The 18,713-nt window shown below is 36.6% G+C and overlaps 1 protein-coding gene across 2 annotated transcripts; it reads left to right on the forward strand.

Moving 5' to 3' along the window:
• Positions 1-13,391: 13,391 nt before the first annotated feature.
• On the forward strand, positions 13,392-16,112 carry LOC118739236 (extensin-like). 2 transcript variants are annotated; one of them, XM_036470445.1, is made up of 2 exons: positions 13,392-13,796; positions 14,486-16,112. In XM_036470445.1, the coding sequence occupies exon 2, from the start codon at positions 15,020-15,022 to the stop codon at positions 15,755-15,757; it is 738 nt and encodes a 245-aa protein (XP_036326338.1). In that variant the 5' UTR covers positions 13,392-13,796; positions 14,486-15,019; the 3' UTR covers positions 15,758-16,112. The 2 variants fall into 2 exon arrangements, with proteins under 2 accessions (XP_036326338.1, XP_036326337.1); XM_036470444.1 differs by having other exon boundaries at positions 14,489-16,112.
• Positions 16,113-18,713: the final 2,601 nt, after the last annotated feature.

Below are 18,713 nucleotides of genomic sequence, written 5' to 3' on the forward strand. Positions count from 1 at the left end.
ATTGTGTAATGTGGTTATATTACAAACATATGTAAGTGTGCACGCCTTTGGATAAATGGGAATTCGGTTGCAATGTTAGTTAAATTTTGTTTAAATTTTGGTAGACAATATTTTTTTTAGAAAATAAATTTCAATAATTTTTAAAATGAAATCTTTTGTTTTCTTTGCATTTGCAGAGTTGGCTATTGATCTGCCTAAGAGTATGCAATTTAAGACGCTTAGCATCTAAGCTCGAAGATATCTGTATGCAGCTAATCAGTACCCTTACACTACCCCTACAAACACCAGTTTTAGCAAAATCGCGTATCTTTGCGAAAACCCCAAAGAGTACTGCATTAAAGAACTCCGCAACAAAAAAGTTAATATTCAGCCTGTTTTCTGTCAGAACGAAGCAGCCATAATCCAATTGCGAACTCGTAATGCAGACAGATTCAGATTTGGCCCTGAGTCCCGAAGTATTGTGGTGATAAATACATATTTTTACTTATTTTCCGGCCACCAGAGGTAGCCTTGTGGTATATTCTTTCCTCAATTTTAGTCATTGCTTACTAAAATGTGCTTACCTCCTTTGCATAAGAGGGCAATAATGTCTAATGGTTATGAATGACTCGCAAAAGGCATGAAGCCTAAGCTTGCATATAGACTAGCGAGCATTCCTTGGCCACAAGAACATTACAATAACATTTTATTGGAAAAATAACGGAAGTACTGCGAATGCTAGTAAAGTCCGCTCCGCCTTTTGTTGTAGCGAAAAACGCTAGATTACGTCGAAGAAATCTATGTTCGTATGCTTCAAACAACAATCTGTGCGGCAGTGTGTTGAACTAATGCGTTTTTAAAACCTTTATGCATAAAAACATCCCAGAGTACTGCAAGGAAAATTTGCATGTGAATGAAGAAAATTGTGGCGACCGCCATTTGCTCGATTTACTTTTACTACAGCTTTACTGACGTCCATACTTACTAGCAGTTCTTTAAGGCGCTGTAACAACAACAACAAAAGCGCACCTATGACAAAACGTCGGAATAAATCGCATTAGCAAAAGTAGCTGCTGAATTAATTTGCATGAGGAGAATTTAAAACGAACTAGACAAATGTAAAACAGCTAAAATCCGATTTTTTTTTTGTGCAAAATCACAAAGTGTATGTAAATCTAGTGTAGGTGCGATTGCGCGCACTGGTCACAAATGTCTTTTAATGTCCAACGCATATTTAGCAGAACAATTTGCAACATCTGTGGCAGCTTTTATTTGACCCTTAATTAGACTTTTGCAACCTTCGCTCACTCATTGCTACTTACTGCCAGTGTTGCCAGAGAAAGTCCCCTAAAAATCTTCATTTTTTCTAAAAAAAATCTTCAAAATAAGATTTTAAAGCTTAAATTAATCTTTTCGATCCCAAAAAATCTTCATTTAAAAATACCTTAAAAGACATTCGATATTGGCTTTACGGGTGTAAATAGCCCTTATTATGTTGGTTGAAAAAAATACCAATTTCAAATTATAAAGTCCTCTTTATAACAACTTAAACTTAAAATGAATATTGCCTCGTGTCATCACAAAATTTGTAGCATAGTTTACATACGTAAATATGCACTGGCGAAAATATAAATAGGGACGCGACATTTTACAAGTTTTGACCGACTTCAAAAAAGGAAGAGTTTATCAATTCGTGCGAATATTTTTTTTATGTATATATGTTACCGCATAACTTTGGACTACTTGAACTGATTTCGATAATTCCTTTTTATCGGAAAGGTGTTACTTGTTCTTTTTTATGAAAAAATAGCTCGTTATCTATCAAACACCATGTAAGTCCCGACTTCAATCTTTGTACAAAAATTAAGAAAATTCGACAAAGTTCCATATCAATTTTGAGTTTTTTAATTCGATTTTTTATTGATATTTTTACATAGATATTATTTTATAAAGCTTACCGCTCCTTTTTTTCTCGTTATACATTTATCCACGTAAACTCATCAGCTTAAATGGCAGTTTACTTGAAAATTTTCATTGTTGTCATTTAAACTAGAGGGTATACGAAAGTCCGTTTGTTCTTTTCCTCCACTCTCTAAGTCTTCACTAGAGTATATGTTTTACTGTGCGAGAGAAGAAGGCAGATAATATTGTAGGGGATTTCATATTTTATTTTTCTTTTTCCTTAATTTTCTGCTTACAATGATGTAGCAAGGATAATATAAATAATTTAACAATTTTAACTTAAACTTTAAAAATTTTACTTCATACACAAAAATCTTAATTTTTAAGATATGTTCATTTTAAAATTTTGCTTTTTAAAAAATCTTTTTTTGAAGATTTAATAAAAAACTGCCCGAAAAATCTTCATTTTCAAGATAAATCTTGACTTATGGCAACACTGCTTACTGGCCGTCCTCTAAGGAGGTATACATACATCTAAGCCCTATGCCTAGGGCGTGTGGGCCAAAGAACGTACAGCAACCGCCTTCGTTTCACAATTCCGCAGGCACTCCAAGCAGCCGTCCCCAATCAATTCCACCTTACAGACTCACTCCCATACACCGTTCAAATTCTGAATGCTCTGCTGGTCATTTTCGGCCAAGATGAAAGGCATAAAAGTCGCACGTGTTGAAGTGTGTGAAACCGACATTAAATACGTGACCAACTTAGCAAAGATTTTGCCAATTCACTTACGGTGTGCAACATAAACACACCAGAAATGGCAAGCGTTAACGGAATGAATGACCGAAATAACAAATATAATATATTATATGTATATATTCAGCGGCAAGCGAATATCCTTCCTTACTCTGAATAGCATAAACGGTCAAATGATCAAGGTTGTATTCAATTAGCGGTAAAATTGCTGAAGGCATGTGAAATGGCGCAAAAGATGAAAGTTTCGGACTAAGCAGAAATAAAAGCAAGGCAAAGTTCTTTAATGTATTGCGTCGATGGGAATGTGGTTTCGATTTATTTTTGTTTCTTCTTTCATTCGTATTAGCTAACGGCACATCGGTAGTAGGATAAGCGAACGTAAGCGCCTTAACATATATCTCAAAGTCGAGTCACATTATTGAGTGAGAGGAAAATTTCATGAAATTTATTGTTGCATAGTTTTAGGCACTTCATTTGGAAAGTACATATATTAGAAACAACTACTTTTATGAGCCGATTAGTATGTTATATTTTATGATATATACATAACTCGTTTCAAAATCAGGCTGACTTTGAGATACTTACGGAAATAAACGTTCTCAACCTCCTTCTTTCAAGTTTTTTCATGTTTTAGATAATAGACCCCCTATTTTTCGCTGAGAAATGAATTAAATGAAAAGTCATTCGTAACAACCAAGAACATCATTGACTCAAAGAAAAGTCACATGCAATTCACCGAGGTATAGATAAAAATTATTTTAATATTGAGTCAACATTAGGTTTGTTCCACACGAGACCGCGGGATCCCGCAGGTGCCCAAAACAGCCCAGAACGCGTTCCTCACACTAGAAAAATGGGTAATAGAGAGCGAATACCTTCCACTTTTGGATCGTAAATGTCTTCTTCTTCGCGCCCGAAACAGCCCGGACTTTTTTCCGGACAGAAATGTCCAAGAAGTCAATTTTAAATAACAGCTGTTTTTTTCTTATATCCGAAAACAAATTTTGTAAAAACAAAAATGGAAAATAGCACTAAGTTTCAGAAATGTAGGTATTTGATAATTTTATTAGCTGATTTGTTGACTCCGGGCATGAAATGTGGTTTTTTTGCGTTCCTCACGCTCTGGGCACTTTCGGCACGTATTGACACATTTTTGACACTTGTGAGAGAGTAACTTATTTTTACGCTCTCATTACCGGAGCAGCCCGAAAAGCGTGTGGAACAAAGCTATTAACATCCAGATTGCGATGAATATTGAGAAAAGCTAGCCCACTGTGTGCTCGTAATCTGCCGATGCCTGCACATTAGGGTAGTCCAAAAACAGTTAAGGCGGAACTGTATTGCTCTCACCCCCTAGGGTTGTTCTATATCGAAAAAAGTATACCCCTATTTTTTTTATTTTGAAATCAAAAAATATTTAGAGGTCGCTGAAAACGCTCAAAGTTTTCCATGTATTTTTATATGGGGAAAAAACAACTTTTCGTATAAATGGTATGGAATTCTTGAAAATCAATATTTTTCGTCGGAAAACTCTGATTATCTTCTGGAGACTTTCAATAATAATACCCAATTGTTTATTTAACCATTTCTTAATACTAAGGGTTTTTTATTAGCCCCCTTTTGCATTTTTCGGGCTTTCTGTGGGTTTTTGAAAACCTATAAATTATATTTGCGATGAAAAAATGGTTAAATAAACAACTGGGTATTATTACTGGGAATCTTCTGCATTTAAACAGAGTTTACTACGAAAAGTTGTTTTTTCCCCATATAATATACATGGAAAACTTTGGACGCTTTGAGTGATGTTGGGCAACAGATGGAGTTTGAAACCAAGAATTCTGCACTGAATGTACACAGCTATAGTCCGACCCATATCTCTTACGGGGCGCTGCACCAGACATCCACTCGGATAGCCAAACGGCATTCAACCACTCTCTTCTACTTGTGTTAGATTTCAACTAGTGGATGAATTTAAGTGGGAGAGAGCTAGCCTATTTTTCTGATCAATACATATTTACCCTAATATGGGTGGGCATAGGCAGCGGATGAACTAGCAAGAAGCGGCTCCACACTTAATCTGTCCCACGCGGTGGATATGGGCGCCTCGGTCAGGGATATTAAGACAAAAATTACCGAAATTTTTCACTCGAAGACCAAGAAGCGGTGGAACTTCACAAGATCTGGCAGGATTACCCGGCAGTTCTGGGTGTCCTACGACCCACTTAAAACCAAAGCTTTTTTAGGAATGAGCAAAAAGATGCCTACAAATTTTCAGCAGTCTGCAGTCGAACACTTCCTGTTCGAGTGTCCAGCCCTCGCAAGGATTGGGCTAAAGACACTCAGGAAGAAGCCATTCCTGCAGAATATTTCAGAGTGCGGCTGCCTCTCTGCATGACGAACTGAAATTTATTAAAGCCGCCGAATGGTTGTAGGTTGCACGAGTTGTGGAATCAAAATGGCAAACTTACTAGTTGCTTGTCACCAGCCCGACAATCCACCCTTATCTTATCACTCCTGCGGTGCTAAATGAACTATTAGAAAGCTTTCAAGTCAGGAGCACGAAGGTAGTTGCCTACGCTAATAACTTGGCTATACTGATGCCTTGCCAACAATTAGTGAGCTGGGCAGTGTTTAAACTGGGCGAAACAAAATGGGCTTGGAGTAAACCCTTCTAAAATCGAACTTTTCCTGTTCACAAGGAAACCAAAAATTCCGGAATTCTCCTTATCAAAGCTGGACGAGACTACTCTGAACCTTTCCTCCGAGGCGAAATACATATGTATTCTCCTTCACTCTAAACTTACGTGAAGTCGCAACGTCGAGGAACGATCAAATAAGGGCCAAGCGGCGTACTATACCCGTAAAAGGGCTTTCGGGGAAAAACTGGGGGCTGTCACCCTATATCTTTTACGGTATGTACACTACAGTCATCCGACCGATTTTAACCTATGGAGCGCTGGTCTGGTGGAAGGCACTGGATAAAAGCAGCAATCAGAGTATAATTGAAAGAACGCAGTAACTCAGGAAGGCTAGCAGGGTGGCCTCCTGTTGGTAAATAATAGTTTTTCCATCTACACCGATGACTCAAAGATGAAAAAAGAAGTCGGCTCGGGTCTGCACTCCAAGGCCTTCAAATAAAGCAATCACATTGCGTGTCTGATAACTGCCAGTGTCTTTCAGGCGGAGATCTTTGCCATAGAGAAGAAGCGACATACGGACAATAAGTCTCGGTCAGGGAACGTGACTATATTCATTGACAGCCAGGCGGCATTGAAAACATTAGGCTCCAAGGTGGTAAAGTCGAAAGCAGTTCGGAAATGTCGTGCAACGCTGGCATCACTGAGTCACATTACAACCTCTTTCTGCTGGGTTCCTGGACATAGCAATATAGAAGGGAACGGAGTAGCGGACGCAGCTGGGAAATGAAAGTTAGTGAAGCTGGTAACTCCCTACTGCAACCGATTTCTTTTCTGCTAAAATGATGACCTATGGATCAATCGCTATGACTGTGAGATCTCAAGATCCTTGTGGCCGAGACTCAATAAAAGTCGTACTAAGGAACTACTGACACTAAACAAACATGCAGCAAGGGCTCTTACCGGTGTCATCACAGGGCATTGTGCTATAGCACCAATGCTTCAACGATGGCATATACCAACAAGCCCTCTCTGCAGAAGTTGTTGGGATTAGGATGAAGGGAAATCGATTCACCACGTCTTCTGTCAATGCCCAGCTCTCCAGACAAGGCTTCTCAAGCATTTCAATAGCTTTGGGAAGATATCGGAGCTAAAAATATCGAACATTCAGGCTTCATCCGGATGTTTTGACAGACTTTATACTGACAGTATGAATTAACCTCGGTTAGAAGGCTGTGCCTCCTGCTGGCACGCACAAAGGGCATTCACAATGGGCATATCTGCCACCGAGTGGAAGTACGTCCCACTCGTATGCGCCTTCCTAACCTAACCTAACCTTAAATACACATATTAGAAGCGAACGATCCAAAATAAAAGTAATTATATCAATAGTTCTGTTTTTCGAGCAAAAAATTTTCACGAATTATCAGGATCTTTTTTTAAATATTTTTATTGAGCTTTGTACCACGATTATTTTATTAGGAAAAATGGAAAAAGCAACAAAGTCTAAGCAGTAGAAGTTATAGCAGCTATTTCGGAGATCACCACATCTCTTCATCAGACTTCTTTTTTCTAGACTTCAGCGGGGATCGAAACCGCGTCATCGATGTGCAAAGTCAGCAGCGTTAATCACTGAGCTATGCACACCCCGTAAACTCGTGTTGCTAGTTCATTTTCCTTATTCAACCTACTGGATTTTTAAAAATTTATAAGCTTGAGCGATTTTCTGATGAAAAAAGTTAGTAAATACTTGTTTGCTTAATTAGTTTAGTTAATTCCAGTTCAAAGTTACACGTATGTTAAAAAATGTGAAAGCAGCAAGAAATATATGTACATGTACACGGTTAGACGTCTTTTACTTAAGGTTGGATAAATCTTTTATTGGTCGCGAAATCGTAAATAATTCATGATTGGTTTAGTTTTCACTAAATTTACGGAAATTACTTTACTGAAAAGACGAAAACGGTTTTCTTGTTTACAAACAACAACAAAACCTATTGAATAAAATATTATAATTAATAAGAAAGTATTTTCTCAAATTTAAGATAATAAACTTACGCATTCTAAGAAAGCGATATGCTAATTTACCTAATTTTTAACCGACTTCACAAAAAAGAGAAGGTTATCAATTCATAGGAATATATATATTTTTTTAATGTATGTTACCGCATAACTTTGGACCACGTTCACCGATTTCTATAACTATTTTTTTTTTAAGGAAAGTGTTACCTCACAGTTGGTCCCATAATAATTTGGTTTGAATCCGATTATTGGATCAGGAAGAAATTAACGATAATCTTACATTTTTATATGAAAATTGAAGTCGGTTTTGTTTTTTGCTTAAAAACAACTTGTTGAAAACAAAAAAAAAAAACAGCAGAAAATAAATTAGAATCTTTTTTTTAGTATTTATACTTTCTTAAATGAAGTCAGAAGATTCTTATTCTATTCTCTGAGAACGTGTGGCAGGTGCCTAAGAAACTTACACAAATACATATTTACAAACACCAGCCACGGTTTCCACAGAATTGAACTGTTAAAAACAAAAACAAAACACGGCAGTAATAAATTTGAAAATAAACAAGAAACTGCTTTCTTAAAGGTAGTCAGAAATTTCTTATTCTATTCTATAAGAAAGTTATATGTACATTTGGTAATATCATATTTGTATGTATTTATATGTATAAAGCGACTTCTGGCTTTGAATTGTCAAAGGCAAAGCTAAAACGCAGCTAATTTCTTTCCTGGCTGTGGCGTCGCGTGAAGATTACTGCTTCTGGTTCTGAGATCGCAGGTTCGAGTCCGCTTGGAGGTGGTTAAAGTAAAGTAAGTCAATTATTTCAATCTATACATATATAATAATAGCCGTTTTCGTTGTTCGGACTTAACTCAAAAACTACTGGATCGATTACAGTCAAATTTTCAAAGATTATACCTTGCATATATGATCCTATTATAGGCTACCAGAAAACTCGTGGCGCTGGGGATGTATTACACAGGTCCACAAAAAAAATCGATGAAAAGTTCCTTTGACCAAACCTAGTCTGATATATGTTCTGGGGGTCGCTGAATACGAATCTGAAGCCCGTTTTGCCCCATCACGTCTAGATTTTTTCCTAACCTCAAAAAACACCTCGGATTTTCTCTGTCACGTAAAATCCGAGCTGTTTTTTTAAGGTTAGAAAAAAATCCAGAGCAAAACGGACTTCTGATTCGCGTTCAGCGACCCCAAAAACATATAACAGACTAGGTTTGGTCAAAGGAACCTTTCATCGATTTTTTTTGTGGACCTGTGTTATTTATAAATGTCTTATTAATAAACCGATTTCGTTCAAATTCAAAACGTGTGCTACCTCCATGATGGACCTGCTAGGTGGTACTGGAGTCGAGTTTGTTAATGCAAATTCGAAACGTCTATTACTTTCATGATGATTTCGTTTTTCATTAGAAACATATATATTTGAGTGCCCATCTAAAATGCTTTTATTTGGAAATTTGAAGACCCTATCCCCTAATTTTATTCGTTTTTATGAGAAATATTATCACCTATTTTTATAGATTTGTTAAAGGTCATTTTGAGGTCGCGACCTGTCGATTTAGGCCAGAACATACCATTTTGCAGATTTACCAATTTTTTAATTACTATTTTTAACTCCATTTCAAATATCGAAAATGATGTGACAAGAGAATATATAAGCCTTTAAAATGGTATATAATAATTTATTGTCGGACTAGGCTTGTTGGGATTTTTTATCGGGTAAATTAAAAAAATACCCATATTTCTCTAAATCTTTTAAGCTTTGACCATCGATGATTTCTACAGTTTCAGAATATATGGTACTATCTAAAATGAAATCTATTTTTAAATTAACTGATACCTTATCTATTACAATCGGATAAAAATTGTCGAATTTAGGCGACTTTTCTAAAATACGGCCTTGAATTTACATTGTGTGTACGTACCGGAATTACAGATTTTTTAAGCAGTGTGGCTAAGGAATTCATCAATATTTATTTAAAATTGATATATGCAATCGCCCTTTCACAAAAAAGTTGTTTTTCAAGAAATTTTAGGAAAATGGCAGTGCCACGCCCACTTATATGATATATGCGTATCTCAAAAACTACTCGACCGATCTCAACTAAATTTGGTAAACACATTGCGCTTTGGCTTCTTAAAGCCATATTGAAAATTTTTGAAATCGGACAAAAACCTTGGGCTCCACCAACGTAACGGTAATTTCAAAAAACTCAAAGCTAGCTATATTTTTTAGGAGTAGTAGGTTTTGTCCGATTTTAAATATAATCAAGACGTTACTTAAGAAGGCTAAGCACAATTTGTATACCAAATTTGTAAATGTGGCGAATTTGCAAGGAAAGATTCGACCACATCTGTCCAAGAAGGAATACGGTAGGTATATCAATGATTTCATTTGAACGATATTCAAGAGATCACACGACTAATTTAGCCAATGTACGGGAAAACTTTTCATCCTGTCCAGTGATCGGACTTTAAAAAAATTCTGTGTGGTAGAATCTGGAAAAAAGTGTGGTAGATTTCAAAAAAATGAGGTAGATCTCAGGTTTTGGATCAAACTTTGTACAAAAATTAAAAAAAAATCTGCAAGTTTTCCCTTCAATTGCAAACTTTTTAATTAGACTCTAAAAACAAAATGATTTTAGTATAATAAAGTTCAAGATTGAAGTTGCTAAAAATTGCGTTGAGTTTTGTAAATTTTTTTCCTTGACTGTGTAAAGCGGTTCCTTCCATATCAAGATATTTTTCGAACATACCTTTTTTTGCAACCTTGCGGAGTGTTGCCAGCTTTTTTTTTTATCACATCAGGATGTAGGGAACAAATGTGGCACGTTACAGAAACCGCTATTTGGGGTTTGCCGATTTTGACAATTCTCAAGTAGAAGTAAACAACGACTCAGAATCTTTAGATGCACTGAAATTTGCTAATACTTTCACAAAAATTGCTGTTTCTTAACATTTTCGCTATTAATTGTTTTTATAAATCATATATTTTGCAATTTAACATAATTAAACCACGTTTCCTGTCGAAAAATTTATTATTGAGAAAATTTACTATTATACAGTTTATTTCATCCTCCCATTCCTTGTTTACTTTTACTTGAGAAATTTCATCGCCGCCGGGAATGCGGAATCTTGTATTATATCATTCTTGTTATCATATAGTGTTTAGTGTTGGACAATTTTTGCTCTTAAAATTAAGAAAATTATGTCGAGCAAAAATAAAACTAGGTACTCAAAAACGCGAGTATGTGGTAGATTTCAGACCTTGTGTGGTAGATGTGGTAGATGCTCAAAAAAGTGGCAGATCTACCACAATGTGGTAGAAGTCCGATCACTGATCCTGTCCTATAACTGAGAAGCTCATATGTGCTCTTGAGTTTTCTTATAAGGACTTTTACTGGCTTACATGGTACATCGGACCAATGCTGAAGTTACAAGATCATAGAAGAATATTACGCACGCTTGGCAGAGATCTCACAGGTGAAAATAAAACCATCGGTAAAACTCATGACATCGAAAGGGATCAGCATTTCATATGGAGTATTCTGCTCTTTAGTCATTTCAATTTAAACTGAAAACGTTTACTTTACAGACTGCTTTTGCTTTTTAACGCTATTTTTGTATTGGCCAACGCAAAAGAATTTATTAGGCGCCGCGAAGCATGCAGACATTGGCTAGTTCAAATATAAATTACAAATTGTAAAATTAATTTCGTATGGAAAAACCTAAATACTCAAATACTATAAAAAATTACTGAGATTTTTTTTCTTTTTAAAATAAAATTTAAAAATTATAATAAGAAAAAAAATAATTAATTAAAAACAATTCCCAGCCTAGGACTCGAACCTCGAATCCCTCGACTGGCACTCCAGAGCTTTGCTTTGTCGGCCACTGCGACTGTTCGAGCGCCGCGAACAAAATGACGTACTTACTCCTTTTACGGGGAACGAAATAATTTATTTAAAAATTTTCAAAAACAAATTTTCTTGATTTGAACAAACGCTTTCTTATTTATTTTAGTGTATATCAAGACTAAATCAAGAAAATATATTCTTGTTTAATTTCAAATTATATTTTCTTAGATTTTCTTGATAAGAATTTGGTTTTCTTAGTTCAAAAACAAGTCTCGATTTCCCTGTTTCTGCCATGGTTTAAGAAAAAATGTCTCTCCGTGTAGATCCTGTTTTTGCGAACTTCCAAATTCCTGCATATTTGCGTTAATACAGTAGTTTTCAGGTTTCTCTACTTGAGAGAGCATTTGAGAGAACTTTATCTTACGCTCTGCTATTTTGAGTGATGGATAATTCTTGCTGTATTTTCGACTAACAAACCTAATGACGTTAACGATAACAATAAATATAATGTTATCGATATCAAACCCAATAGTAAATTTTTTATTTTTTGAAATATATATTACGAAAATATTTACGTATGTATGTATGTTTGTATACTGCAGTATTTACTTATAAGGCCAGTATGAAGCTCTGAAGAAAAGCAAAAACTCCATATAAAATTAAATGGCTAAGAAATTTTCTTGTGTAAATTTTCCTTAAGGCAGTACGCAGTTCTTAAGAAATTTTCTACGCTTTCTACTACGGTTTTCTAAAGTTTTTTGTGAAAAAAGAACTCAAGGCAACCGATGTTTGCAACACAAATATATGCCCGTTCCCTTATTTCTTGAGGAAAGAGTGAGTCAACAGGCTGTGACGTATCAGATGCCGAAATTCCCAGGACACTCACACGAAATAATGGCAATGCAAACAAAGTTTTATCAATTCATACAGTTGGTATACAAAAAGACAGATGGAAAGGTACATATCTTCGCCATATTTGGGAAGTTTGGTTATCTGTTAGACTGAACACATTCTACTCATCAAGCTAATGAATTGCATAATGAAATCTCCAAAAACGTAAATTTTGAGTTACGTCTCTTTATTATAAAACGTGCGATGTATTCATTCATTCACTACACTTAAAAAAACTTCTGCTAAATCGTTTACATTTGCTTGCACTCGAATTTCAACCAGCCAATCCATCAAATGTACACAACAATCAAAAAAATTCCTTTCACCTAATACTTTATGTGGCCAGGGATAAGGGCATTAGCGTGATTGTAAGGAAGCTAATGTTGCGTATAAACACATACATACATACATACATACATATGTATGTTCATATCAAGATGATACATGAATCGCAAGTATTTGCTGCGCGTTCATAAGTCTACTTAAGAATATTAAGTTCGTCATATATACATACATACATACATACATACATGTGTAGTATGTCCTTCGAATAAGGTATTTTTACTTAAAATGCAATAAAAATTCTCTTCAGCTGCAGTAAAGAGTGAAAAAAGATTGCATAACAAGTAATTTTTAGCAAAAAAAAACCGACTTCAACTCCCATATAAAAAATATATATATACATATATATATATATATCTCATGATCCACTGATCGGATCTCAACCAGATTAGTATGGGACCACCTCTGAGACACTACCTTTCCGATGTAAAAAGAATTATCGGTTGACGTGGTCCAAAGTTATGCGGTAACATACATAAAAAAAAAAAAAAATATTCCGACGAACTGATAACCTCCTCCTTTTTTGGAAGTCGGTTAAAAAGTAGAAAAATATCAACGTTAATATTTCTCAGCACACAATCAGATGAAAGATGAATTTTGCACACAACCGACATGAAGTGTGTTTTAGTTCTTAGTATTTTTCTCTGTAAAATATCCTGTTTTCATACGTTAGCTCTTTCAATAGCCGTTTTATTACAGCTGCCCTACAAATTGTTTGTGTCGAAAGCATTGCATTAGCCACAACTCCATTGAGCTTACAACCTAACTCAAGAAATTCAATACAAACAATCAAATAACAGTTTTTCTCCTTTCGCTTCCAGACAATTGCCATTCTTAGCAAAATGCACGATGCAACGTGGCACACATCAACAAAGGCAAAAGGAAGCGCCGTTACTAAAAATCGGTGAATAATGCACTATAAAGCGGCAAATAAATTCAACATTAGCCAACAACATCATCGTCTACTTGGCCGACTTGGCTGTCAGAGCTTTGAGAAGCCCCAGAGGTCTGATGTGGGTGGCGTTGGTAGCGGTGTCGGTAGCGGTGTCGGTATCGGTGCTTGTTCACAAACACTTGCGCAGTATGCAGAAGGATATGCGGAAAATATCGCAACAAGCGCCATACAACACGTTACAACAGCGGTAACAATAAGAAAAATACCAAGAGGAGCAGCTACAGCCAAACAAGATTGTAGTACAACTTGCACTACAAACTAAACAGACAGCCGACAGACAGAGCAGCAGCCATGGAGTGCAGCAGGATATGGGAGGATACGCCCTTACAAGCCAATTGACGTTGGAAATGTTGCCCGCAACGGAGTGGAACTACTTAATACATATTACTACTATGACAAGAAAAGTTGTTGGTCATACACATGTCCACAGTATTTATGAGGTGAGTTGCAAAGGTGTAGTTCACTTTGATGGATTAGTCTGCGCTTCCAATTGCGCGCGTGCGTGCGTGTGTGTGCGTGTGTTTGTTTTCTCATACAGAGGTGCATTGTATACTTTGAGTAACGCAAAGATTAACGGTAAAAGTGTGTTTACAAAAATATAACAAAGCGTAAAAGATGCGAGTAAGTAATTACAACTATAATCAAGAGCTATCGTGTGAAAGAGATTTAAAATGTTAAATCGAGTGAATCAATGGTGCGTAGTATACTGAAGGAAAAGGCAATCAGAAGTTTTGTCTAAAGAATACTGGAGTTAATTTAGGATATTACTAATTAAGACCTCCAAGCAAGAATCCTAACTATGATTTGCTTTTAATTGATAATTTGCTTTTAATTGAATTAACAAGTTTTAATTGTTTGACAATCTGGACTTCATATTCGTTGGACAAACTTTGTTGGGTATATAATCGATAATTTCACCAAATCAAAAGCCTTTAATAAATTGTTGATAGCATATGTATATGCATGTATATGTACTTGTAATTTTATAGAAAGCATCAACAGCCGAAATTATGTCACAGCAATCACTGTAATAATATTGTCCATTAGTACTTAATAGCCATTACGCAATTTTTATAGTTTACAATCACATTCTTAATTTTAGTTGCTAACACGTTCTATTCTTCGACAGCAGCTCACACGAAGCAGAAGCGACCAGCCAAAGCGGACGTGGTCAGCTGTAAAATCAATTTAACACCACAATCACGTCGAGCAGCAACGCCAAATTTGTCATACAGCATGAGTGACCGCTGGCGAGCAGACGCAATGGACTCATTGGAAATTTTGGGTTTTTGCTTTATTTTGTTACATCTACAAGTTTAAATAATGCGTATATAGCTACACACACCACTTAAGGCATAAGCATGTACTTAAAGCCCAAAGAAATGAGTTAATACCAAACATTTAGCCCTAACACTTACACGCACGCAAGCACCGTGCCGGAGGTCAGTAACAAAGCCATAATGCGTCCATAACAACCGTTTTTCCAACGTCACATCGACTCTAGTCAAGGAAAGCCAACCGAAAAGCAGTGTTCGTTGACGCCTATTTAATAGACACGTTGATCCGAACTCAACAGTAGTTCACTTCTAACGGTCTTGGACAGCAGAACAGCAGCAGCAGCATAGTCACTAATTAATCGAAAGGATCCGGTGGTTTGGAAATAATGTCCAAAATATTTTACACTCTCGCCGCAGTTGGCTTCTTGCTAGCCGCTTTGTGCCATGCTGAGCCGCCACGTTCACGTTTGCGATTCCCAGGACCGGCCAACAATCGGCCATTGCCATTTTTGGCGCGACAAGAATCAGCACCCTCAGCGCCAGCCGATCCAGCACCTTATCCACCATCAGGTTTCAAACCAGAGCCAGCATTTGAGTTACCAGAGCCAAATTATGGCCCGCCCGAAGGGACTTATGGGCCACCAGACCAGACATACGGTCCACCAGATGAGACTTATGGGCCACCAAACCAGACATACGGTCCACCAGATCAAACATACGGGCCACCAGACCAAACTTACGGACCACCGGCTGATGAACCCCTTCCTGAACCAGAACCATCCTACGGACCACCACCAGCTGCTCCTGCATCTACTTATGGCCCACCTGGCACACCGGCTGAGGAATATGGACCACCACCACCACCAGCTGCCGTGGATGTACCACAAACCGCATCGATCATCGATCAACGCGTCATCTTCCCACAAACCGTTTTTACGCTGCCACGTGCAGAACGGTTAGTAGCTTTCCGTCCCAGACGGCGTCCAGCACCAGCTAAGCTACGCCGGCCGGGTCCGGGTCCGCTACCGAAGCCAGCTAAACTAACTCGCCCACGACCACGACCACAACCTCAATCACAAACACAAATACAACCAGCCAAATTAATTCTACATATTCGTCATTAAGTTAAGCAAAATCCCTGCTCTGATTCACTGGGCAGAGTGGGTGCATTGTTGTTTATATAACATGTACATATGTAGGTATGTATGAACATGTGTTAATTTTACATAGCTTTCGTTGTATTCCTTATGGTTTGTTAATTTGTTGTAGCCACTGCTAAAAATAACCTGTATACTATTAAGAAGTTAAAAATTTAATAACGAAAACTATTTCTATTTTTTACTCGTAAACAACTAAAATCGTCCAAGATATTAGCAGTCTATAGCCTGGGCATCGAATTGCTACTTTTGGCTAAGCATTCGGATTTATGTGCATACGGTGACCCAAACAAGTAACCACGAGTTTGTTTTTCGACCTTTTTTTGTTTTTGTTATTTTTCTTTAACCAAAACCGTATAAATCACAGTTTCAAACATTATACAAAATTTAGGAAAATTCAACAAATTTTCATCGAAATTTTAACTTTTTAATCTTAATTATTAGAACGATTTTGGGTATGCAGTTTGATTTTTTTAATTTTTTTTGTGACTGTGACTGTGAAGTATGAACTTCTTATAAAATAAAATTTCAACAAGTCAACGCCAGCACAAAAAAAAACAAACCGCAAAAGCAGTATCCAAAAAACAACTCTCAATAATCAGAGCTTGGACGGTATTTTTATCGAAAAATAACAAAAAAAATAGCTTGAAACACATTGTGAATACTTATTTTTAAAATATTAACACGTGGTCACTTGTTTGAATCACTGTATGAACCTCGATGAAACTCTGCGGAAAATTTTTATCTCTCGCTAGACATACAGAAAACTGCTGGGGTATTTTTCGATGAAAAGTTCACGAGCATGTTGAAAGGTGTTGTATGGACTCAAGCAAGAATCAAAAAGGTTAGATGCAGAACTGGATAAAATACGAAAAGTGGTCGCCGTAACCCTATGGTTAGAGGTGGGGTTGGCTTTCCTATATGGCCGCTGTTATTTCGTTTATTATTTGTTGTTGTTGTAGCGGCTACAGCAACTCCGCCCAGATCAGTTAGTCCCTCAATCGTTGTCGTCAAACTCTACTAACGGTAGCCCCAGGAAATGTGCAGCGTCGACGGTGTCTGTCCATAGGGACAGGGGCGTTAGCAAGGTGGGATTTAGAGGGCATATGAAGAGATGCTGTGAGTCATGGGGCGAATTCGTTGAGAACATCTCTTTGTAATGTGCTCAGGTATGAGTTCAACCTGCTGCAGTAACGAGAACGCAATTGGGCTATTGTGGTCCGAGTCTACCGAGGCAGACGAAGTTCTGTCTCATCCACGTCTGGTGGTTGTATGCCCAGAATGGCATTCACAAGTCGGGAGTCTACATAACTCGAGACTGCCTCTCTGTGAATGCCGTTCAAGGCCTGTCGATAAGCTGTCGGATCCAGAGGTTGTTTGATGAACCTCTGGACCTCGTCCGTAAGTTCCTAGAGATTCCTCCTCATGTGCCTGGGCGAAGGCTCTACTGTAACACACCTGTAATAATTTTTGATTGGAGCGCCATCTATTTTTTTTTTGTGCGAGCTATTTTTCACATATGAGTAAATAGTCACGTTAATCTTTTCAAATATGAGCAAGCAGGCAAACTATTTGGTTTGAAAAATCACACGTACACAAAACTTCTGGGAGCATTTTTGATTCACTATTAAGAATGTGATAGCAAAACGTGCCGAACTTAGAGGGCACGCGTGACGGTCACGTCACTAGGATGCGCTAGAGGCGCGAGATTATTTTCGCGTGTTGCATTTTTGCTGGGCATCAAATCCCAGTTGGAGAATTATTTTTTTGTTTTTATTTTTTAATGTAATTAAATTTTCCTTTTTTAATTTTATGTTGACCTTTGGGGTTTATTTTATAAATGGATTTTTATTTATAAAATGTATGCATAAAAATTCCCATAAGAGGTCGGGCAACATAATATGATTCTATGAAATTGTAGTTATGGAAAAATATTTCACATATATTTGCGAAAAACTTCTTTGCAAATACTTTCAGTTTCAATTCATTTATGCAGTTGCATGTATATAATTTTTTTAATGCTTTCGAATTTTTTTTTGCCAAATATCTTTTTTTTTTAAGATAAATGCCATCATAAGATAAATGCCATAAAGAAAAATGCCATCAGATACCTATCAAAAGATATCAAAAATGTTTCCAAAATTAAAAAGAAGTCGATTTTATTAACATTTCTTTATTATATTAATATGTATATGTATTTAACAATAACAACTGAATTTGGCTTATTATTAAATTATATTAAAATATGAAATAAAATGATAAAAGAAATAAATAAATAATAAATGTAAATATATACATACATACAAATGTTTAAATAAATTATAATAAAATAGTTTTTATAAAAAGGTCCATTTTGCATGACTTTAGACAATTGCGGAAAAAAGTAAAAAAAATGCCTTAGAAAATCTTATCAACTTAGCTGAAATAGAAAAATTCATACATGTTTGCAAAAATCAATTTGCAATCAGCAAACCGATTTCACGCAAATATCATATTTTCGGCAAGCAAGCAAATGTACAAAAGCCCGCTCCTTTCCCCGTTTCCCGCTTCTTACTCTTCACTTGTCGTTCTGACTACCATTTTTATTTTAGATTTTTTTTTGATCCGACACAAGCACGCGCCTGCCTCCGCAAGCATCCCCTCTGCCCTTTGCTTATTATATTTCTGTTCCTCTTTCCTTTTTCGTTCTTATTTTTTCATTTTGCTTTGAACTATGGTAAATTTGCTCAAAGTGTGGTGGCACGGAAAAATTTTTGGTATGGTGGCAGCCGACACTTCTCTGTCGACGAGTGGTATATTTGGCCGACTGCACCCCAAAATTTTTGCGCAACAAAAACGGTCACAGAAAATGCGCCTTCTCATTTATAGACGTTCTCTGGTTGAAACGTTTCAGAAAATAATGAAGAAGAGCAGATTTACGATT

Source organism: Rhagoletis pomonella, unplaced genomic scaffold (genome assembly GCF_013731165.1).
Source record: "Rhagoletis pomonella isolate Grant_MI unplaced genomic scaffold, Rhpom_1.0 Rhpom_scaffold_00005, whole genome shotgun sequence".
NCBI classification, from domain to species: Eukaryota; Metazoa; Arthropoda; class Insecta; order Diptera; family Tephritidae; genus Rhagoletis; species Rhagoletis pomonella.